This window comes from Pristiophorus japonicus, chromosome 2, assembly GCF_044704955.1.
Source record: "Pristiophorus japonicus isolate sPriJap1 chromosome 2, sPriJap1.hap1, whole genome shotgun sequence".
Classification (NCBI taxonomy): domain Eukaryota; kingdom Metazoa; phylum Chordata; class Chondrichthyes; family Pristiophoridae; genus Pristiophorus; species Pristiophorus japonicus.
In genome coordinates this window covers 150,850,612-150,874,176 of record NC_091978.1, presented here as the reverse complement: position 1 = coordinate 150,874,176, position 23,565 = coordinate 150,850,612, and the positions used below count along the sequence as shown (strand labels likewise).

General features: G+C 48.6%; 1 protein-coding gene across 1 annotated transcript in view; it reads right to left on the bottom strand.

Annotated features, from left to right (window-relative positions):
- The window catches only part of LOC139228968 (cyclic nucleotide-binding domain-containing protein 2-like), a 326,735-nt gene extending 304,087 nt beyond the window's left edge, over positions 1 to 22,648 (bottom strand). Inside the window, exons 1-4 of the mRNA XM_070860580.1 lie at positions 22,570 to 22,648; positions 22,062 to 22,161; positions 9,253 to 9,361; positions 6,720 to 6,794 (exon numbers count right to left, since the gene is read on the bottom strand). Coding sequence (XP_070716681.1) covers positions 6,720 to 6,794; positions 9,253 to 9,361; positions 22,062 to 22,161; positions 22,570 to 22,648 — 363 coding nt within the window. The remainder of the gene's footprint in view (positions 1 to 6,719; positions 6,795 to 9,252; positions 9,362 to 22,061; positions 22,162 to 22,569) is intronic.
- Between the last annotated feature and the right edge of the window lie 917 nt (positions 22,649 to 23,565).

Genomic DNA, 23,565 nt, shown 5'->3' with positions numbered 1-23,565 from the left:
TTGTGAGTTTTGGTCTGTCTCTTTTATGCGGCCAGTTGTTCAAATTGTTGAGCGCCCATGAGAGATTTACTCGCTCCCGTATCCAGCTCCATGTTGACAGATATCCCATTGAGTAGGACCCTCATCATTATAGGAGGAGTCCTGTTGTAGAAGCAGTGGCCATTGATCGTGTTGACCCGCTGTACATCGGTGTCCCGGGTACTGTCCCCACCATCTTCTGGTCCGCTTTCCGACCCATCCGAGCTGCCGTTTTTTTGCACATGCGGGCCAAATGCCCTGTATATTCACAATTTCTGCAAACAGCCTGCTGAAATCGACATCCCCTTGCCGAGTGTCCACCCCCACACCTCCAGCACAGACCTGTTCTATTGTTTAAAGTGTTCCCAAAGAATGAGCTGCGTCTGGCTGATCTCTCTTAAGCTTCTCTCAGTTTGTAGTTGATTGCTCGCATTGTGGGTTGATGAGGTGTGAACGGCCGTTCCTGTGGCCCTTGATGGCTTCTGACTGCTGTCGAGAGCCTGTTCTCCCGGTTTTGTCTGTGTGTGGGGGTAGCAGCTTGTTTAGTGCTGTGAACTTCTTGTTCCGATATTTCGTTAGTTGTCGTACCTGCATTGTAAATCAACCTCGTTTCTTCTTCCCTTACCAAGAATGGCTGTGCCACCAGTGCTGCTGCCTCTAAGGTCAAGTTCTTGGTCTCTATGAGCTTTCGGAATATGCCTGCGTGGCCTATTCCTTCAATGAAAAAGTCTCTCAGCATTTCTCTCCTCAGTTCATCGGAGAACTCACATAACTAGCCAACCTCCGAAGTTCCGCCACGAAGTCGGGTATGCTCTGGCCCACACAGCGTCTGTAGTTGTAGAACCTGTGACTGGCCATGTGTAGGCTGTTCGCTGGCTTCAGGTGGTCTCTTACCAGTGTGCTCAATTCTTCAAACAACTTGCTTGCTGGTTTCTCGGGTGCCAACAGATCCTTCATTAAAGCGTATGTTTTCGAGCCACAGCTGGTCAAGAGATGGGCTCTTCTCTTGTTTGCCTTATCGTCGCCTAACCAGTCTTTGGTTACAAAGCTTTGCTGGAGCCTTTCTATAAAGTCCTCCCAATTGTCTCCCGCATTGTACTTTTCATCTGATCTGTTGTTCGCCATTCTGTGGATTCTGTAATCCCGTGACTCGTCGCCACGGTAAGGTTCTGTCCCCTCAGTACAGATTCACACGAGGCATGTAGTGAAGTCAAGGTCACTCTGGACCTGCACCTTTATTTCACAGCTCTGGAATGCTGCACTTGCCTGAGACCTGTCCTTATATACTTGTCTCTTGCAAGTGCACCCCTGGTGGTAAGGTATGCTGGTGGTTACAGTTCATATCTTATTACAGTCATGTATAGCATATTAGGATACAGTTATATATAATAATGTAAGATACATGACAACTGACATCAGGTATCCACCAGCCCATTGAAATAAGGTATAAAAACAGGTGACTGAGAGAGAAAAACAGGCAATTAGGGAGACAGCTTCCCTGAGGTGGATGTATGCTGGCTACGGCCTAACACCTTGGTCAAGCTTAACCTCTGGGGTGGATCGATGCTGGATGACAGCCTAATACCTCCAACAGCTCGAAGGACGACCCAACAGAAGTAACCGCTGGCGCAGGCTGGGGGGATCCACCCAATCCGAGACCACCGTTCAGCCTCACCGTCCGTCCGGTCGTTCTGTTCCATTCTGGGGCCGCAGATCACTCTCATCTGTTGTATGTCTACTATATCTATCTCAATCGTATGTTGTATCTGATTATGCCTAAAACTGTGGCTCTTTAATAAAATGCCATACAACTCCTAAGACCCTTTGGGTAATCTAAGTGGCCTGTGATCCAAATTTACACATTGTCTACTCTTTGCTACCTCTTCAAAAAGTTCAATGAGATTGGTCAAGTAAGACTTTCACTTTTGAAATCCATGCTGACTATTCATTATTATACAATTTTTTTTCCCGACTGTCGTGCTGAAGACTTGTGCTCCAGAACTAACCGTACCTCTGGCCAAGCTACAGCTATAATACTGGCATCTACGCGACAATGTAGAAAGCTGCCCCGGTATGTCCTGTCCACAAAAAGCAGGACAAATCCAATCCGACCAATTACCACCCCATCAGTCTACTCTCAATCATCAGCAAAGTGATGGAAGGTGATACTGACAGTGCTTTCAAGTGTCACTTACTCACCAATAACCTGCTCACCGATGCTCAATTTGGGTTCTGCCAGGACCACTTGGCTCCGGACCTCATCAGAGCCTTGGCCCAAAGATGGACAAAAGAGCCGAATTACAGAGGTGTGGTGAGAGTGACTACCCTTGACATCAAGGCAGCATTTGACTGAGTGTGGCATCAAGGAGCCCTAGTAAAATTGAAGTCAATGGGAATCAGGAGGGAAACTTTCCATTGGATGGAGTCAAACCTAGCACAAAGGAAGATGGTTGTGGTTGCTGGAGGTCAATCATCCCAGCCCCAGGACATTGCTGCAGGAGTTCCTCATGACAGTGTCCTAGGCCCAACCATCTTTAGCTCCTTCATCAATGACCTTCTCTCCATCATAAGGTCAGAAGTGGGGATGTTCACTGAAGATTGCACAGTGTTCAATTCCATTCGCAACTCTTCAGAAAATGAAGCAGTCCATGCCTGCAAGCAACAAGGCCTGGACAACATTCAGGCTTGGCTGATAAGTGGCAAGTAACATTTGCGCCACACAAGTTCCAGGCAATGAAAATCTCCAACAAGTGAGAATCTAACCACCTCCCCTTGATATTCAATGACATTACCATCGCCGAATCCTCCACCATCAACAACCTGGGAGTTACCGTTTACCAGAAACTTAACTGCACCAGCCACATAAATACTGTGGCAACAAGAGCGAGTCAGAGGTTGAGGGCCCAAGTTTGGTGAAAGCTATGTCAGCACAAATACTGTCCAAAGGACCACTGAGATCCTGACGGTACTTTGGATGGAAGTTTCATGAAAAAATCTGGGAAAGACTGTCCGGCGGCAAAAATGGGACTTAGCGTCGAATCTGGGCGGCAGCGGGCGGTAGCTCCCATTCTCGGCGGCAAGTGCAATCCTCGGCAAAGCACCGCCGAGGATTGAGTCAGGCCCAGGGAGGGGGGAACTGATAAAATAAAACATTTTCAAAACATTAAAAAAACCACTAGAAATCCTTCAGGGGACCTCATCCACCCAAATCCCTGCAAAATAAATCAAAGTGGACTAACCTTTTCTTGCTGGTCTTCATACTTATCATTGAGATCAGACCTGCCTCCACGCGGTGGTCTTTTCCCCTGCTGGAGTGGAGGACCGGGTAATGCAGCGGGCGGGAGGACTCTTTTCTATGTTTCTCCTATTTTCTATGTTTCTATTACTAGGGGAATCAAGGGGTATGGTGAGAAAGCAGGAATGGGGTACTGAAGTTGCATGTTCAGCCATGAACTCATTGAATGGCGGTGCAGGCTAGAAGGGCCGAATGGCCTACTCCTGCACCTATTTTCTATGTTTCTATGTTTCTTCTGGGCAATGCATGCCGGCGCATGCCAGCGGACGTCAGCAGACGGTACAGAGCGATCTTCTCTCCCCGCCGGTGGGAGGATTCCACCAAACCACCCAGAAACCAGGGAGACCGCCGAGAAAACTCAGCAGCAGCGGACAGTAAGTCCACCAATTTCAGGCCCTGAGTCTCATCTCCTGACTCTGCAAAGCCTTTCCACCATCTACAATGTACAAGTCAGGAGTGTAATGGAATACTCTCCACTTGCCTGGATGAGTGCAGCTCCAACAACACTCAAGAAGCTCGACACTATCCAGGACAAAGCAGCCCGCTTGATTGGCACCCCATCCACCACCTTCAACATTCATTCCCTCCACCTCCGGCGAACCAGGGCTGCAGTGTGTACCATCTACATGATGCACTGCAGCAACTCGTCACAGCTTCTTCGGCAGCACCTCATAAACCCCGACCTCTACCAACCAGAGTGACAAGGACAGCAGGTGCATGGGAGCACCATCACCTGCAAGTACCCCTTCAAGTTACACACCATCCTGACTTGGAAATATATCGCCGTTCCTTCATCGTCCCTGGGTCAAGATCTTTGAACTCTCTCCCTAACAGCATTGTGGGAGTATTTTCACCACAAGGACTGCAGCGGATCAAGAAGGCGACTCACCACCACCTTCTCCAGGCAATTAGGAATGGGCAATAAATGCTGGCCTTGCCAGTGATGCTCACATCCCGGAACTAATTTTTAAAATCTAAAATAATTATTTTGCACCAGTATTTACAGTAGAGGAAGATAACATGCCAGACATACCAAGGAAACTAATACTGAATCTGGAATGGGGATTCACCAAAATTAACATAAGCAAATTATCAGTAATGTAGAAAATAATGACACTAAAGATTGACAAATCCCCAGGACCAGATGGTTTTCATCCCAGGGTTTCAAAGGAAGTAGGTGAGCACATTGCAGTTGCCCTAACTATGATCTTCCAAATCTCTCTTGATTCAAGAACTGTTCTTTTAGATTGGAAAATCACACATGTCACTCCCTTATTTAAGAGATATGATAGAAGGAAACCTCTGGATTATAGATCAGTTAGCCTAACACCTCTTGTTGGGAAATGACTAGAGTCTATAATTAAGGATGAAGTGACTGAACACCTTGAACATTTTCAGCTGATCAAAGAGAACCAGCATGGATTTGTAAAGGGCAGCTCATGCCTAACTAACCTGATTGAATTTTTTGAAGAGGTGATTAAAGTAGTGGACAGGGGAACGTCTATGGATGTTATTTATATGGACTTCCAGAAAGTATTCGATAAAATCCCTCATAAGGTATTGATAGCTAAAGTTGAAGCTCATTGAATTGAGGGCATATTATTGACCTGGTTAAGAGATTGGATGAGCAGCAGGAGACAGAGAGTAGGGATAATGGGCAGCTACTCTAATTGGCAGGATGTGACTAGTGGCGTCCCACAGGGATCTGTGTGGGGCTTCAATTCGTCACTATATTTATTAGTGACTTATATAGAGAACCACAAATCTAAGTTTGCCGATGACACAAAGATAAGTGGCACTGTAAGTAGTGTAGATGGAAGCTTAAAATAACAAAGGGATATTGATAGATTAAGTGAATGGGTAAAACTGTTGCACATGGATTTCAGTGTAGGCGTGTGGTGTCATCAACTTTGGACTTATAAAAGGATAGATCTAAATGGTGAAAAGCTAGAAGTTGTGGCGGTCCAAAGAGACTTAGGGGTCTATGTACATAGATCATTAAAATGTCACGGACAGGTACAAAACATAATCAAAAAGAGGAATGGAATGCTGGCCTTTATATCTAGAGGTCTAAAATACAAGGGGTTAGAAGTCATGCTACAGCTACACAAAGACCTGGTTAGACCACCCCTGGAATAGAGTATTCAGTTCTGGGCACCGTGCTATTTTCACTGATTGGGGAATCTAAGGCTAGGGGACATCATCTAAAAATTAGAGCCAGGCCTTTCAGGAGTGAAGTTAAGAAACATTTCTACATGTAAAGGATTATAGAAATTTGGAACTCTCTTCTGAAAATGGCAGTTGATGCTAGGTCAATTGTTAATTTTACATCTGAGATTTAGATTTTTGTTAAGGGATATGGGGCAAAGGCCCATAAGGGATTGTTAGGTCACAGATCAGGCATGATCTCATTGAATGGTGGAACAGGCTCAAAGGGCTAAATGGCCTAGTCCTGTTCCTATATTCCTATGTCCTATGGTCACTGCAAGTGGTCTTCCATCATGACAGCTTTTGTACTATCTGTGCCATCAGGTAACCACAATCATAGAAACAACATCTGAATTTGGTATGTGGTAAATTTAAATCAGAAAGCACCAATATAATCCAAAGTTAAACAATGGGGAAAAAAATCATAGTACTTCTCAGTATCAGATGACCCATAGAACCATAATAGTTTACAGCGCAAGAGATCATTAGGTTCATCATGTCTGTGCCAGCTCTTTGCTAGAGCAATCTAAAACTAATCCAACTGCCTTGTTCTCTTCCCATTGCCCTGTATCTTTCTCTGTTTCAAATCTTTATCTACTCTTCTTCCTTTAAAAGATGAACCACCAGAATACATAAGTCATCTCTTTCCAATGGTTGCCTCCAAAACAAGTTCTAATGACGAAACAAAACTTTTTGATACACTGAGGCAACTAATTTTTGTTGAATCCATACTGAACCCACCCCCCCACCACCAGAATGAATCCATAATTTAGGCGCACTGGATTATGTGAAGTACATAGCTCACTGTTATTATGTGAGGTACATAGCCCACTGCTATTATGTGAAGCACATAGCCCACTGTTGTTATGTGAGGTACATAGCCCACGGTGATTATGTGAAGTACATAGTCCACTGTTATTTTATAGGTTAATTTTTAGATAAATCACGAAGCCCCATCACATTGCTCTATTACAGGCATTAGATACTAATCACTAATTAATGACAAACATCTGTACCCTATGAATATTAAGTTTACGCAGAGATTTAAAGAATGTTAAGAATCACAAATCTTTCACATTCATCTCAATTATAGTCTTTGAAATGTGAATCTCAATAGGTTGTCTGTTGGCACTTTATAGTTCATTAGCACTGACATTGTTTTAGTAGGAACCCTGTCAATGTCACGTTGGGCTATTACCAGTGCAGTCTCATGTCTGCTTCGTAGATGAGGAAGAGCTGAAAGCAGGCTCTCTAGCTTTGCAGAATCTCTCTCCTACAATAAAGTGAAAGATGGACATGAATATCAGCTCAATCACAAAAGGTTGGCAACGTACTTTTGTAACACTATCTGAAACAGAACTCACAGCCACATTAAACAAGGATACTTTTAATAGGACGATATTTAGTCTGAAATTAGCACTGCGAGAGGATCAAAATCCATTTTGTACCTAAAGAAGGGCCCAAATTAGTTGGTGAGCCAAGTCCTGTGTTTTTGTTTCTGTACACATGCAAGCTCCTCTGCAGATCACCACATTTTATTGAATATTTTTACTGTCTGATTGTACATCTGATTGTTTTTTTTTCCCATTACCTTATTATTATTTTGGGTTTTTTTTTGTTTTAGAACAATCTCAACCGTTAAGTTGGAATTGAAAAATATCTATTTCAAATATCTATCTTGTCCAGAGGCAGGGGACTGATGGGCCTCTCACTGGGAGGACCAGGCCAGGATTGTGGCCTGGATCCCAAAGAAACAATATTCTTTGTATTTTAATTTAAATGCATCTCCCTTACAGGGAGGGCTACAGGGAAGTGGCATCCAACACCCCCATTACCACCAATGCAATTTGTGGTCTGTGGGGCAAAGCAGATGGCCTACATGTGCCCCTATTGGCATGGCCCCCACCATTCCCATTCAAATTAAGGGACCAACCCCATACCTCACAGACTACGGCAGAGGCAATGGCAGAGGCCCCGTGTAGGTGGCTCCTGGCACTTATGCCGGGAACACAAACCACCCACCCAGTTCCTCTCCCTCCCAACCCCCTGTGGATTTTTGACCCCGATGTGTTTTTTCCCTCTTTCTCATTGACAATTTTAAAGTAATAAAGTGTAACTTCATGGGACAAACAGGAGCAGGACCAGATTTATGATGGTCAAGCCACGAGGCTCACTGATTAATTTGGGCCTCCGTTTAAGTACATAAATGTTGTCCATGTGTTCATCCTTGCCACAGGGAAATTAAGAGTCAACTACGTGGTGTGGAACTGGAGTCACATATAGCTCAGAGCAGGTAAGGATGGCAGATTTCCTTCCTTACGGCACATTAGTGAACCATTTGGGTTTTTACGACAGGCAAACAGCTTCACGCTCACTTTTATTGATACTGTTTTATTTCCAGATGTTTTTTTAAACTGAATTCAAATGATCAGAGTGCCCTAGTGTGATTTGAACGCATGGGGGTAGAAATTGCCCCCCATCCGAAACGGGGCACCCACCTCGTTTCGATGATTTTTACCACAGCTGTGGTTCAGATCACCTCTTGAGCGACATTCGGCTCTTTGTTGTTTTTTTTCCTTGAATCCGGAACTCGATCACAATGGGGGCAGTGACTGCACCTAAGGGGCGGAAGTTGGGTGCGGAGTGGAGTGACTGCCACGATGATGTCATCACGGCGCAGCGTCACCACGGCTCTCCCTTTCACTTAAAGGGGAGAGCCTCCGCAATTTTAAAACTTTGGGCCATTTAAAGGGACGGTTTCAGCCAGGTCAGCAGGGGCATATTTCTCGGGCTGACATGGCATGTTGGCAGACAAAAAAAAACATGGTGGCAGTGGCAGTACATCCTCCCCTTTCAGGGAAGCCACACCGCTGCTGCAGAAGGCCACAGCCTTACTGGACCACTGGGAAAAAGCAGGTTTTGGCACCTCCGGGCGGGCCGAAGATTTTCGGAGGGGAATGACGTCGTCGGGGGTTAGATCGGCAGTGTACACGGTGATGACACGCTTACCACGGATCAGCAGCAGTGGAGCAGTGGAGAGGGAAACCTCGGAAGAGCAATTGTTATCAGCGGCCATTCTACACAAAGTCGGCAGCCACTCCACTCCACAGCCTGCTGTCAATTTGCGGTGGTAACAGGCCTTAAGAAGGGGCAATTTCGGCCCTATGTTCTCTGCATTGCCAGCTGCCCATCCAAAGCAGCTCGCCGACTTGCAGCCTGTGAAGGTCAAGTAGCCCAGAGTCCACCAGCCTGGTACTCAGGTAAGTTGCCAAGGGGGTCCCAAAGGTTTTATGAGGCAGAAGTGGGGGAGCACAGGCTGAGAGCAGCCCAAACATTCCTTGTGGGGTCTGGAGAAGCAGCACTGCTCCACATGACCTGACAAAATTAAGTTTTAAATTTACAGGGCCTCCTCTGGGTATCCACCAGGTTTTACTGTGACAGACAGTCCACTGACTAGACAGTTAAAATTACATCGGGGTCCTCATGACATCATAGGACACAGATTTATATTTAGTCACGAGTCAGGCATGCTAGAAAATAGTGTCATTAAAATTGCCGCAGGACAGTAAAAGAGCTGTAAGTATCCAACTTGGATTTCAACTCCCATTATGCCTGGTTTCAGCTGAGTAGGGGGAGATAAAATTCCCCCGAAGGAGTCTCAGCCTGTAACCTATGTAGTCTGTGTTTAAACACAGTATTGAACAGTAGGATATATAAATTGTACCACTAACACTTTTGCTCTTTGTAAAGTTGTGAATGTTGAACAGCAATTCCTTATCACGAACTGACTGTCTTGTCAGATGATAGGCAGATGGTATCAGCTTGGCTTTTTGAATGTACCTGAAAAACAAAACAATAATTCAGTAGGGTGAACATAGGTGGAGTGTTTTTAAATCTTCATACAAAATTGTTGGTTGGAGCAGGTTATGGTTACATTATGTAGGGGAGGACGAAAACCCCCTCATTTTACCCAGAAGGAAAAGGGCTGTGGGATCAGTCTGGGCTGTGAATTGAAACCGATGGAAGGAAAACTTTGGGACACAAATGAATTTTAAAAGAGCAGACAAGGCCTGCAGGGGATAAAAGGGGGTGCATTCATGGAGACCCCCCCCCCCCACCCCCTGCAGTGTTTGGACCCATAGGAAAGGGAATTTAATTTGGAACTATCTACCAGAAAGTTTGAAATCCTAAAGTGCACATGGAAGAAACTACAAAATTTAATCGAATTTGGGATTTTTTAAAAGATGTATGTTGGGTCTGCAAGAAAAGGGGTGGAGTCAATATCAAAAGGGCCAGTTTGGACATTGGAACTAATCAAATTGTCTGGAAACTGTATACCCTCGAAACTTGCCCCTTGAAAACATTAGCATTTAAACAATGCCACATACATATTCCAACACCTTTTTCATCAGGCATAGAAATATCTGGCTCAGGCCAGACTAGCATAATGGCTACAGGAGGCCAATGCAATCAACACCCACTCAAACCTTGAGTAGGTTAAGATCAGTGGAAAAAAAAACTAAAAACCTAAAACTGCTGCATTTTTCAAAATCAAAAAGTCCACCAATGAGAAGAATCGACTTCAGCAGGAGAGGCGGACTGGATAATCTGGCTATAAAAAAAGGGTTTCTGACATAGTGAAAGAAGTGATGATTTTCCCTGCCATCGTCATCCAACAACCACAACCAGCAAGTCTCTCAACACTGAAGGAAAACCAGTGTCCGAAGACACCGAAGATAGAAGAAACAAACCACCAGACTGCAGAAGCCACAGTAGTGAGTATAACCTCTGGTCCCCAGAACTCCCAACTCAGTTAGGCCAGGAAAGGTGGGAAGTTGGGCATTGTACTGCTAAACTGGTGTAAAGATTTAGGGGGATTGTTTTGTTGGTGTATTGCTGTTTGTTGAGTTACACCTTGTCAAATAAATTGGAAGCCTAAAGTTCCTCTTGGAATCACCTTGTCTCAGTTCTATTGTATTACATCTCCTGATCGTGAGTCTTATGTCAGAACCGTGTAAGGGAAGCTAGGAGCGCCTCGAAAACGCTCAACTGTGTGTCACAGGCTAGGGAAGAAGGGGTTAGGAGTGTTTGACACTCACAGGTGCCTCACAGGCTAGGCATAAGCTGTGGGGACGCACGAGTCTCAAAACCCCCTTCATAAGCTGTGGACACAGTCTCTCCAGGGGTGCTCTTGCAGCACTCAGGGTATCTCACAGGCCAGGCATAAGCTGTGAGGGCAGAAGCCCAGAGAGAGACACCCAAGGCACAACAACAATCCTGTGAAAACCCCTTACAGAACATGGCGACCACGAAGGGACATAAGCAAACAGGAGATGTTAATATAACAGATGAGGTGATAAGAGAGGAAACTAAAATGGAGGAGAGAATTTCCTCATACATTTTTGGCAAGGTGAACCTCACCAAACCTTGGGTACAAGCCCTCACTTGGGCAGAGCGCCCAGTGGATGCTGCTGCTCAGTGGACAGCAGGGAAGGACCACAACCACAAGGTGGAAAAGGCCATCTGGCTTATCTGCCTCACCCGCCAAGTCCGAAAGCTCGACCAGCAGGTGAAGGACTTGGAACAGAGTCTTCAGAAATCAAGAGGAGCTCTCTGCTATCCGGGCTGTGGTTGGGGACAACCTGCTGGCCGAATTAGCTGGGGAGCAGCAAAGGAACCGGAAGTTGGAGGAGACCTTCCGAAATAGCCGGGACTATCTTCAGTGTCAGGTCACTGAGGCCAAGGGTAGTGAGGGGTCCCTCCGGGAACAGAACTCTCGGTACACCCAGAAAATTTGGGAACTGGAGAATAAATTAAAAGACGTACAGGCAGCCTATAAAGTGGCCAGTAGCAGTGAGTTTGCAGATCACGGTCCCTGCCAGGAGAGGATTAAAACTCTCACCCACGCTCTATCCCAGGCAAAGGGGATGGTCGCCCTGATAGGATCACAGGGGACAAAGGAGAGTATTGGGGGGTAGAGGAGAATCCAAAGGCAAGAGGCGCCCGACCACCTCCTGAGGCACCGGGGGTTTGTCCGGTGGGGTACCAGGAGGGGCGGGGCACGCAGGTAGTAGCATACCCAGGGCTGGGGACAGGACCAATGTGTCCCGTTTGGCAGCAGGGATGTGAGGCTCCAGCTGAGGGTCAGTTAAGGGCTGGATCAGGCGACCAGGCACTGTCTGCTGCACCGGGTATGGTGGGACAGCCGGAGGTAGAGGGACCAGCGCAGAAAGACCCTGAACCCGGTCAGGCAGCGCAAGTACGGTCCTCCACAGGGAGGTGGCCAAGGTCGGGGAGCGCTGGAGAGCGACTTTATTATTCCCCATGGAGTTCAAGCACTCAGGGCCATGATGGCCCATTTGACCAAACTCACTCGCAGCGGGGACCCGTCTATCCACTTCATGGAGGTGATGCAGGCAGGGGAAATTAATGGGTGTGACGAGGAAGAGACAGCCAAGCTGCTGCTCTTCTCTCTGGACAGCAAATTGTACCAGGCCCTACCGGCGGAATGCCGGAGGGGACAGCGTACATTTACTGAGGTCCAGAGGGCCGTCCTTGAGGCTATGGGCTTCGATGACGGCAGTCCTTTCGAACAGGTCGAAAGGACAAGGCAGCTCGCAGGGGAAACCCCGCAGGCATTTGCGGACATGCTGTGGGTGGTATACCACGCAGCCTGTGGGGAGCTCCTCGACCGGGCGAATCTTTCCGCGGTACAGACTGGCCGCTGGCTGAGGATGCTGGTGGCAAACTGCTTGCCCCGGCTCAAGGCCAGGGCAAAACTGTGGTTCGATTCCCGGGACTCCAACCTCACCGAGGAAGCAGTGGTCAGGCAACTGGCACTGGTCCAACGGAATGGAGGAGGGGAGGAGGAGAAAAGCTCCAAAGGTCGGGTAAATGAAGTAAAACCCAACCCGATTCCCAAAAGGGAATGGCACCAGGAGGGTGGCCGCTCGTCTGATAAGGAGGGAGTGTGCTACAGGTGCGGGAAAGCTGGTCATTTTAAAAGGGATTGCAGGAGCCCAGTAAAGAGATATAGGGGGAGAAGTTCTTTAGGAGCCGCCCAGAGTGGGGGAAGTGAAGCGAGCTCCTCACCATCCCTTGACCAGATAGTAGCTGCAGTGAGGACAGCACTGGAGGGGACTGGGAAGGTAGCCATGGCAACAGGCAGGGAAGCACCAGCAACCCTGCCAGTACAGAGGCCGTGACTAGCCCAGACCCAGCCTGCATACCTGTGCCCAGTAGAATACGACCCCTGGGGACGACCCTGGGTCAAGATGGATGTTGAGGGTGTATTGGGTACCTACCTTTTGGACACTGGTGCTTCCAGCACGATAGTCCATTCGGAGGACCCCGCAAGCTCATCACAGGTAATGAGAAGGCTGGGTTTTTCTCAGTCCCGCTCGCAGTTCGTTTAGGAGCACTCCAAACACAATGGAAGTGCGTCCTGATGAACTGGGAGCAGGTGGGAAAAGGGATTTTGGGGGCTGATTTTATCATCGTTCACCAGATCCTAGTAGACTTGAGGAATCACTGTCTATGGGGCACAGTGGGCACGGGAGCAGAGGGAGAAGTCATGGTTATTGATAAGGAACAGGGAAAAGGGACTCTGTGTACAGTGAAGCCAAAAGGGGGTTACGACCTGGAGGTTCTGGTCGGTAACACCTCGGCCGAGTACCGGGCCTATGTACAAGCAAATCTTGCAGCATTTGCCACCCATAAACACGACTGTGGGAGAGTCACAGGAGTGGAGGTTAGAATAGATGGGGATCCCATGTCCCGCCCGCAAAAGCAGTATGGCTTTCCCCGAGAGGCAGAAGCAGACTTGGAGACAGCTTTAAGCTCGCTTGTCGAGCAGGGTGTTTTGAGACCCATAGCCACCCATGTCAACTCCCCGCTTTGGCCGGTTAGGAAACCAGATAATTCTTGGAGGACTACGGTGGATTATAGGGTGCTCAATAAAAACATCCCAGCTTGTGCCCCCACAGTAGCGGCGGTTGCGGATCTGATAGGGGAAATCCCTGCATCCGCAACCACGTTCACAGTGTTGGACATATCCAACGGGTTCTGGTCTATCCCTGTACGGAGGGAAGACCAGTACAAGTTTGCCTTCACCTTCCGGGAACAGCAGTATACATGGAGCTGCCTCCCACAGGGCTTTCATAATAGTCCCAGCATCTTTCACCAATGCATGGCGAACTGCTTAAAAGGCTTCAGCCAGCCACACCAGCTTTTCCAGTATGTGGACGACCTGTTGTTGTTCACAGATAGCAGTGAGGAACACGGTCCACTGCTGGCCGAACTGCTGGTCTTACTGAAGGAAGGGGGTTTTAAAGTTAACCCCAAGAAAGCCCAGATAGGTCTAGGAGAGGTAAAATTCCTGGGCCTGACGATAAGGGCAGGAGAAAGGGCCATTGATGAGGCTAGAAGAAAGGCAGTGCAGGAACTTCCTGTCCCTAGGGATGTGTCGGGGGTAAGGTCTTTCCTGGGAATCACTGGCTACTGTAGGGACTTCATCGAGGACTATGCAGCCACTGCCGCCCCTCTGCTCAGACTCCTACATAAGGGAGTCGCGTGGGAATGGGACAAGGGCTGTGAGGCAGCATTTGTCCGTCTTAAGAGAGACCTGCAGGTAGCACCAGCCCTAGGGGCAATTGATGGGGGGGAGGAATTCTTCCTGGAGGTGGCAGCCAGTGGCGACAGCTTAAGTGCAGTGTTGCTCCAGGGGCGAAACGGTCAGCTGAGACCAGTGGTGTACTCCTCCAGGGTCCTCACGGAGGTAGAAAAGGGATACTCCAATTGTGAGAGGCACTTGCTTGCCACCCACTGGGCAATAAAGAGAGCTCAGATCTTTACCGGAATATCCCCCATTACACTCCTCACCCATCATACCCCGACGCAGATGCTGTTGGACAGGAGGATTAAGGATGGGACAGTGAGCAGTGCTAGAATCACTCGCTGGACCCTTCTCCTCTCCCAAATAACTTTAAAGGTCAAGGGCCTCTGCGAGCCCAGGCTCGCAGCAAATTTAATCTATCCAGGGCAGCCACATCGATGCTCTGTGGAGGGAGTATGGGACATTAACTTTGGATTTCGGGCAGGGATACACCCCACAGGCCGCGAGATCTACGTTGATGGCTCCAGTTCAGTGTCCGTGGGTACAAGACTCACGGGCTGCGGAGTTTGGGATCCCAAGGCAGGAATTGCCTTGGCTCTTAAACTCCCATGCACCCTGAGCGCCCAGCAGGCGGAACTCTCGGCGGTGATGTATGTGGTCACACACCCCGAGGAATTCCCTACCCCATACACGATTTGCTCGGACAGCATGTTCACTTGCAATTCGTGTACAGAGTATCTGACGATTTGGTCACGCCGGGGGTACACCTCTGCGGATGGGAAGCCCCTTGTGACCAAACCCCTGCTAGAAAAGATTGTGGCTGCAGTGGGAGAAACCGGGGATGTATATATCCATAAGGTAAAGGCCCACTCCAAAACTGAGCCACGGCGGGAAGGTAACAAGCAGGCAGACCTGCTGGCAAGGGAAGGTGCTTGTACAGGTCACCCATGGGACCCATACGAGGCAGGCAGAATAGCAGCAGCAAGAAGCAAGCCAGGGACACCAGGGAGCGTAGGGGCGGCTGCGGCCCCGGACCTTAAAGTAGTCCAGATGCAGGATCCGATCCTGAAGGCTGCCTTGGCTGCTATCAAAAAGGTGGAAAAGGCGGAGGGCCCATACAGTGCTGTAGATATTGCTGTGCGGGAAGGCATGTTGTTTAAAGGGGACAAATGGGTAGTGCCGCCACAACACCGGAGGGAATTCCTTCAGCTGGCCCATGAGGGTCCAGGTGCGGGACACCCTGGGCCGGAATCTACCTGGCAACGGGTAGAAAAGGCAGGGTGGTGGCCAGACCTCCGGGAAGACGTCCGCGACTTCTGTGCGGGCTGTCTGGTTTGCGCTGCAAACAACCCAGACCCTCAGAAAAGGAAGGCGTCTATGGGACACGACATGGTAGAGGGACCATGGCAGTCGATCCAGATCGACTACATCGGACCCCTACCGGCCGCCCAGGGAGGTTATAAATACTGCCTCGTCCTGGTGGATGTGTTTTCCAAGTGGGTGGAAGCCTTCCCTTGCCGAACAGCTACCGCGGTGGAGACTGCAAAAATCCTGGTGAGGGAGGTGTTCTCTCGGTGGGGTCTACCTCAAATCGTGGAGTCCGACCGAGGAAGCCACTTCACCGGCCAGGTGATGCAGGCCACCCTAAAGGTGCTGGGGATAAGAGCCAAATGGCATGTCGCCTACAACCCTCAGTCCTCAGGCCCCGTAGAATGCCTGAACCGGACCCTAAAGGAAAGACTGCGCAAGGAGACGGGAGACTCACCGAACAAGTGGGTGGAGGTCTTACCGTTGGTCCTCATGGGAATCCGGGCCAGTCAGTCAAAGAGCACAGGGTACTCATCCCATGAGCTGATGACGGGCCGGATCATGAGAACCCCAGTGCATGTGTTGGCGCCGGTTCTCACCGAAGGGCAGCTCCGAGAGGTGAACCGGGACCGGTTTGTCAGGAACCTGTTTGAACACCTCAAACAGATTCACTGGCAGGCTGCTAGTAACATGGGCAGACAGCATCAGAGGAACCGATTGCTGCTAGAACCCAGCAAACACCACGAATGGGAGATAGGGGACCAGGTCATGGTGAGGAACTATGCTCGGGTCGGGGTTTTTGAAGCATTATATATGGGACCATACAGCATAGTAGACAAGGCTAGCCCTATGGTCTATGCAGTTCAACTGCCTCGCCGGGTGAAGTGGTATCACATTAATCAGTGTAAATTGTTTGACCCCAAAAGAGGTAAAAAAACAAAGGGGACGAGCAAGGGAAGGGAATCAGGCACTGGGGGAGGAACAGGCCTCGGTGGATTTGGAGGCTCCGGAGGAGGCAGCGGGCCCCGAAGCTCTACAGTCGGGTCACAGTCTGAGGATAAGGGGTAAGCCATTTAGGACCGAGATGAGGAGAAACTTCTTCACCCAGAGAGTGGTGAACCTGTGGAATTCTCTACCACAGAAAGTAGTTGAGGCCAATTCACTAAATATATTCAAAAGGGAGTTAGATGAAGTCCTTACTACTCGGGGGATCAAGGGTTATGGCGAGAAAGCAGGAAGGGGGTACTGAAGTTTCATGTTCAGCCATGAACTCATTGAATGGCGGTGCAGGCTAGAAGGGCTGAATGGCCTGCTCTTGCACCTATTTTCTATGTTTCTATGTTTCTATGGTTCACTGCTCCTGTAAGGCTATCCCACCACTGGGTAGAGGTTCCCAGCCCACTAACAGAAGTAGGAAGAAAGGCTCTACCATTAGCAAGGTTCAAGGGGAAGCTGAACCTCCCATGGTGGATCAGCTGGGATTAGTCCAAGAGGTGGAGGAGATGGCACTGCAGCCCATAACGTGGGACTCTGCACCGACAGTAAGGAGGAGTAACAGAGTGCCACAGCCCAGGGCGCCGTGGTCCCCTGTTTACTTAGCCTCCCGCCCCAGACCGATAAGGCGAAAGACAACAGGGAGGGTGCTCTGTTGCGCTAGCACGGGTCTCCCACCGATTATCCGGAGCTCGGGAGGGCCTTGGAGGGCAGCACAAAACTCATTAAGGGGGACCATACGAGCTCCTCAGCAGAGGGCATCCTGGTCCCCAGGGTACGGTCAGCCGAGTGGTCAACGACGCCTGTACAGTGACAGGATATAGCCTGGCCACCCAGGGACGGGTGGCGGTGTATATATTTTCCCTTTCTGTTTTGTTACTTTGTGTTGTGTGTATATGTGTATATGTGTAAGGCAGTGACGGTTGGGTACAGCATTTTTGTGTTTGGAACATGTTAAGTGGGCCGAGCCTGGAGAGGTTTCTCAAGGCAAGGCCATGTTCTTCTTGCCTTTCAGATGTCAACACCTCCCTACTGGATGTTAGTGATGCTGGTATCGCTAAGGATCTGCACCGGGCACTGAGGGGACACCGAGGACTCCCTAGTTTTCGGATGCTCCGGGGGCAGAGCGCCGACAGTAACCACAGGAGAAGGGACTCCGGCGGCGGATGGCCGGGTCACCTATTCCCACGAGGGGAAATGGCCTGGGTGGTTGGGATCGAACTCCACCAAGTACTCCAACCATAAGGACTTTACCTACGGAGAGGCCTCCATCCCCTGCCCGGAGATCACTGTGGCCACTTCCAGAGTGAGAGTGGCAGACTTGTATAAACAGTGGGAGGTTGAGAGGAAACCTCATTGAGGTGTACAAAATATTGAGGGGGCTGGACATAGTGAAAAGCAAGGGCCTATTTTCATTGGTGGAGGGGTCTATTATGAGGGGGCATAGTTTTAAGGTGGTCGGTGGAAGGTTTAGAGGGGATTTGGGTGGGGCTTCTTTACGCAGAGGGCTGTGGGGATCTGGAACTCGTTGCCTGGAAGAGTGGTGGATGCAGAAACCCTCAGCACTTTTAAGACATGTTTTGATGGGCTTTTAAAGTGCCGTAATCTGCAGGGTTACAGACCTAGAGCTGGTAATTGGGATTAGACTAGATGAGCTTTTGTTGGCCGGCGCAGATATAATGGTAATTACGGCAGGAATAGAATACGGCCAGGGTGATCTCCTGGACTAGTTTCGATCGGCTGGATGGGTCGGAGAGAAATTTTTCCAGATTTTTTCTCCCTAAATTGGCCTGGGTTTTTATCTGGTTTTTGCCTCTCCCAGGAGATCACATGGCTCCGGTTGGGGTGGAGTGTAAAATGTTTCAGTGTAAGGGGTGTCGCAGTTGTGTGAGGCAGATTGGTTGGGCTGGGTGCCCTTTGCCTTTCTGTCATTGTTCATAGGTTTATATGTAACCTTTAGCACTGCTGACCAAGGGCCGTGCGGCTCTTTGTCAGCCGGCGTGGACACGATGGGCTGAAATGGCCTCCTTCTGTGCTGTAAATTTCTATGTTTCTATGTTTTTGTGATGTCAGAGTTGAAGAAAGCTGGCAAGGTAAAGCTACCAAAAAGCTTTATATGCTAAGTCGTTTTCCCAAATATGCATGCCACAAAGTGTTTCCTCTTTTACTGCTGCCCCATCCAAAGCATTTATGCACCTTACAGTCCTTTCAAGGCTCACCATTAAAGTCATATTGCAGCACAGCACAAACTGTAGCTTATCTTTGAAACTGCTTTCATATTGAGTTTTTAAAGGGACATCATTCAGCAAATCCTTCTAAGACAACCTGGTTGCATGATGAATGTTCATTTTCCGAAACATGGTATGGGCTCTTGATGGCTACATGTCTATCACTGACGTTTCTGCAGCTACATCCTCTTGGTCAGTATCTGAATCCTGCTTTGGGCTTGATTGTGGGTTGGCTTTCTACTCCACCATGCAGTACAAAATTACAGAGCAAACAGCAAATGATGATCTTGAGATCCTTGTAGAACTGCACTGTAAAGAACCCCTGATTTTCTGGGACATCTGAAGTGCTGCTTCAAGATGTCAACAATACAATCAATAATGCTCCTTATAGCCATATATCGGCCCTGTTGTATCTTGTGTCTATGGCTGCTGTAATGGTGTCATTAGCCAAGGCTGAACATGGCAGCCTTCATTGCTTTCCAATCTCCCTTGACTTCAGGTAAGCCTGGTCTAGATATTTGTCTTAAAATTAAAGCATTGTGATTCCTTCCTAGCATTGATTGTATGATAAGAGTATTAACAGTCATTGACCAGCTGAACATTGATGGAATATTACCCTTTTCTGTTTGTGTTGCCCATTGCTTGTGTCTAGGGACCCAGATTACCACATGAGAGCTGTCAATAACTCCTGTACTTTGGATAATCTTGCATTATGATGAAATTGGACAGCTCTCTCATGCTGCCACTGCTGTTCAGAGGAAAAGAAGAAAAATTGTTGGTCCTCCTGGATAATGCATCAGTCACCCCTTTAGTAAATCTGTGGACAGAAAAAACTGATAATATTGCAGATGCCCCTTAGTAGCCTGGAAAAATACAGAGGTATAAAAGTTGTGTCCTTGACTGCCACTGGCAGTACCATCCCAATGGTGAACATAAGAATATAAGAAATAGGAGCAGGAGTAGGCCCTTGAGCCTGCTCGCCATTTAATATCATGGCTGATCTGATCATGGACTCAACTCCACTTCCCTGCCCACTCCCCATAACCCTTTATTCCCTTATCTCTCAAAAATCTGTCTATCTCCACCTTAAATATATTAATGACCCAGCCTCCACAGCTCTCTGGGGCAGAGAATTCCATAGATTTACACCCCTCTGAGCGAAGAAATTTCTCCTCATCTCAGTTTTAAATGGGCAGCCCCTTATTCTGAGATTATGTCCCCTAGTTTTAGTTTCCCTTATAAGTGGAAATATACTCCCTTCATTCACTTTGTCGAGCCCACTCATTATCTTATATGTTTCGATATGATCACCTCTCATTCCTCTGAACGCCAATGCATATAGGCCCAACCTACGCAATCTATCTTCATAAGTCAACCCCCTCATCTCAGAAATCAACCTAGTGAACCTTCTCTGAACGGCCTCCAATGCAAGTATATTTTCCTTAAATACGGAGACCAAAACTGAACGCAGTACTCCAGGTGTGGCCTCACCAATACTCTGTACTGTTGTAGCAGGACTTCTCTGCTTTTATACTCTATCCCTCTTGCAATAAAGGCCAACATTCCATTTGCCTTCCTGATTACTTGCTGTACCTGCATACAAACTTTTCATGTTTAATGCACAAGGACCCCCAGGTCCCTCTGCATTGCAGCACTTTGCAATTTTTCTCCATTTAAATTACAATTTGCTTCGCAATTTTTTCTGCCAAAGTGGATAACCTCACATTTTCCCACATTATACTCCATCTGCCAAATTTTTTCCCATTCACTTAGCCTCCCTATGTCCCTTTGCAGATTTTTTGTGTCCTCCTCACAATTTGCTTTCCCACCCATCTTTATATCATCAGCAAACTTGCTACATTACACTCGGTTCCTTCACCCACATCATTAATATAGACTGTAAATAGTTGAGGCCCCAGCACTGATCTCTGCGGCACTCCACTAGTTACTGTTTGCCAACCAATTTAAAATGACCAATTTATTCCGACTCTCTGCTCTCTGTTTTCTGTTAGTTAGCCAATGCTCTATCCATGCTAATACATTACCCCAAACCCCATAAACTTTTATCTTGTGCAGTAACTTTTTATGTGGCACCTTATCGAATGCCTTCTGGAAATCCAAATACACCACACCCACTGGGTCCCCCTTATCCACCCTCCTCATTACATCCTCAAAGAACTCCAGCAAATTTGTCAAACATGATTTATATTGTGTCTGTTAGCACTCTAGTAATGGCTCCACGAGGTAAGGTATTGTACTTGGTGACCTTAGTCCATTTATTACAGCTCCTGAGTGAGGATACAGCATGTGAGCTCCCTTTTGTACCTGGTTACCTGTGGTGTACAGGTGACCCCTAGGTCTCCACCAGTTGCACCCTCTGGTGGTACAAGCATAGTGTATATAGTGTAAGGATACATCCAGCGGTCTTATGTAACTGTACGTTGAGTGTATAGGGTATATACTTAAGTTATACATACACAACATCACTCTCCCCTAAGTCTTGTGCCACTGGCCTTTGCATTGTGTGCTCTGGCCCTAGACTTGAGCCCAAAGCCCTTGTACCTCGTCTATGCTTTAGCTTGGCTCTCTCCCTGTTGACCCCCAAGTCCTTATTGCCACAACATTGGGAAATGGTTAGCAGTGGACGGTTAGAGGTTGCAGTGGGAGTTGAGCGGGTTCTGGGTGTGATCCATGTGTGTCCATGGCTACATACACCCATTTTCCTGCCCCCCCCCCCATACATAGACCATGTGTGTGGCTCAACATCTGCATGTGCATACATGTACAGAAGGAAAGAACAAAAATAAGACACAGGATTAATTACATCACTGTTTGGGTTTTGCAGTCGTGGAACAAGTATATTTTACAGGTAAGGTACATACGTGGTATTACAGTCTTGCCCCTGGGTTGTGTAGGTGCAGGTGGGTGAGGACGCTAGTTCCAGAGTGACCGGACTGTGTCCAGGTTGTCTGATGGCAGTGCTGCGCCCCCTGCCAGCTGGGTGGGCTCAGATCGCTCACCTGGCTGAGTCTCAGGGCCTTTTCCGCTGCCTAATGGTGGGCAGAGCCACAGGAGTGTGTGGCCTCCCTGTCCTCCTTTGAGAGCTGCAGTGTCACCCTGCTGCCCTTCAGTGGTAGTGGGAGCCTGGTCATCGCAGGTCCCGTCGGGAGGGCTGGGGAGTGCTAGCCTCTTGCTACTGGTACTGGCCCTAGTGGCCAGAGAGGTAGAGCCGATCAGGGGCAGGGTACCAGTAGTGGTGCCTTTGCCGTCCGCTGATCGCTGACCCTGCAGCTGGTATGCTCCCCCTGTGTGTGGCCACACTCCCTGGGGCATCGCATTGGTCCCGGAGGCGCAGGCTACATGATCGGGTAGCTCACTGGAGCTGGGTGCTTCCGACGGGAGGTTGACCTTGGTTTTGTTGGCGTACAAGTAGAACCCGGCATCGCACATCATTTCTTCATTTACTGTCATAATATATTGGCTCTGAACAAAATCGCCTGACTCGACACAGTTAGTTACATTTACATACTTGCATTTGTCAATTACATCTTTTCCATGTGTACTACCGGCATCGCTGTACAAAGTTACATTTACATACTTGCATTTGTCAATTACATCTTTTACATGTGTATTACCGGCATCACTGTATAAAGAGTGGAACTGTCCCTTTAATTGTGATGGGTTGCCGGTTTCCTTTAAAAGGGCCTTGCAATCTTTACCCCAATCCGGTTCGCTGCTTTGCATCACGTGTTGCTCCCTCAACGCTGCCCCTCGTGGTCTGGCCGCCGCCATCTTTACTTCAGGCGCTTCACCTCGTGGTGCGGGCGCTATCTTCTTTCTCTCCACAAGATAGGCTGCGGTGATCATTTTCTCCTCAGGTTCTGCCACGGAAACAGGGAAGTTACCTTCTGTGCCGATTTTCTTCCTCCGGAGTCCTGCCACTGGAGCCTGGAAGGTGAGGTCGGGTCGTTTGGGTTGGATCATCTCGCCGTTGGATTGAGTGGTCTTCACGCAGTCAAGTTGGGCGGCTGATTTTTCAGGTGTTTGGGGCCGCAGAGGATGTCAAACGCCGGGGCCTGGAGGTTTTCTCAGCTCCATCAGATTCGGATTTGTTGGACCATCACCAGCAATAATCCACAAAGGTAGCTTGTGCATCGCACCGCCATGGAACACCTGGACATCCACGCTGCCAACGACTGGGATGGTGTCGTTTGTGTAGGTGAGCAGCTTCACCTGGATAGGGATCATTTTAGGTGTTCGATTGGATTGTCCCTGAGTTTCTCAAAGGCTGCCTAATTCATCGCCGATTGGCTCTCCCCTGTGTCCACCTCCATCGAGACTGGAACACCGTTGATTTCAACTTCCATTTTCAACGGGGAACTCTCAGTGGAGCAGGTGAATACTCCGTACACCTCCTCATGGGGCAGAGCTTCCTCGTGGGCTCTCTTCATCATCGCTGGAATCCGGATGATCGACCAACTCTTCAGCGACTCGGTGAGTAAAATTTCTCTTGCACATTCGCTGTAGGTGGCCCTTCATCTTGCAAGTATAGTCTTTGTAGTGGCACTGGTGAACCCTGTGATTTCCTCCACAGCGCCAGCTTGGGATTGGCCGGTTGGCCCCATGTGGCGGACTCAGGGTTGCGGGACTCGAGGTTGTTCTCTCAACCCTGAGAGAGGCTGCTGCGGCCTTTAAAAGGTGCTAGTCGGTTCATGGTACTTGCCGGGTTAGAGTCCTGGGGGTGAATCATCCGCTTGGAATCGCATGCCGAGGCCATGAACGCTCGGCTCACATTAATTGCCTTCTGCAGGGTGACCGTGGTATCCGCAGAAAGCAGCCTATGAAGAAGGCCCTCGTGGCCGATTCCAATAACGAAGATGTCCCTCAGCGCTTCGGTGAGG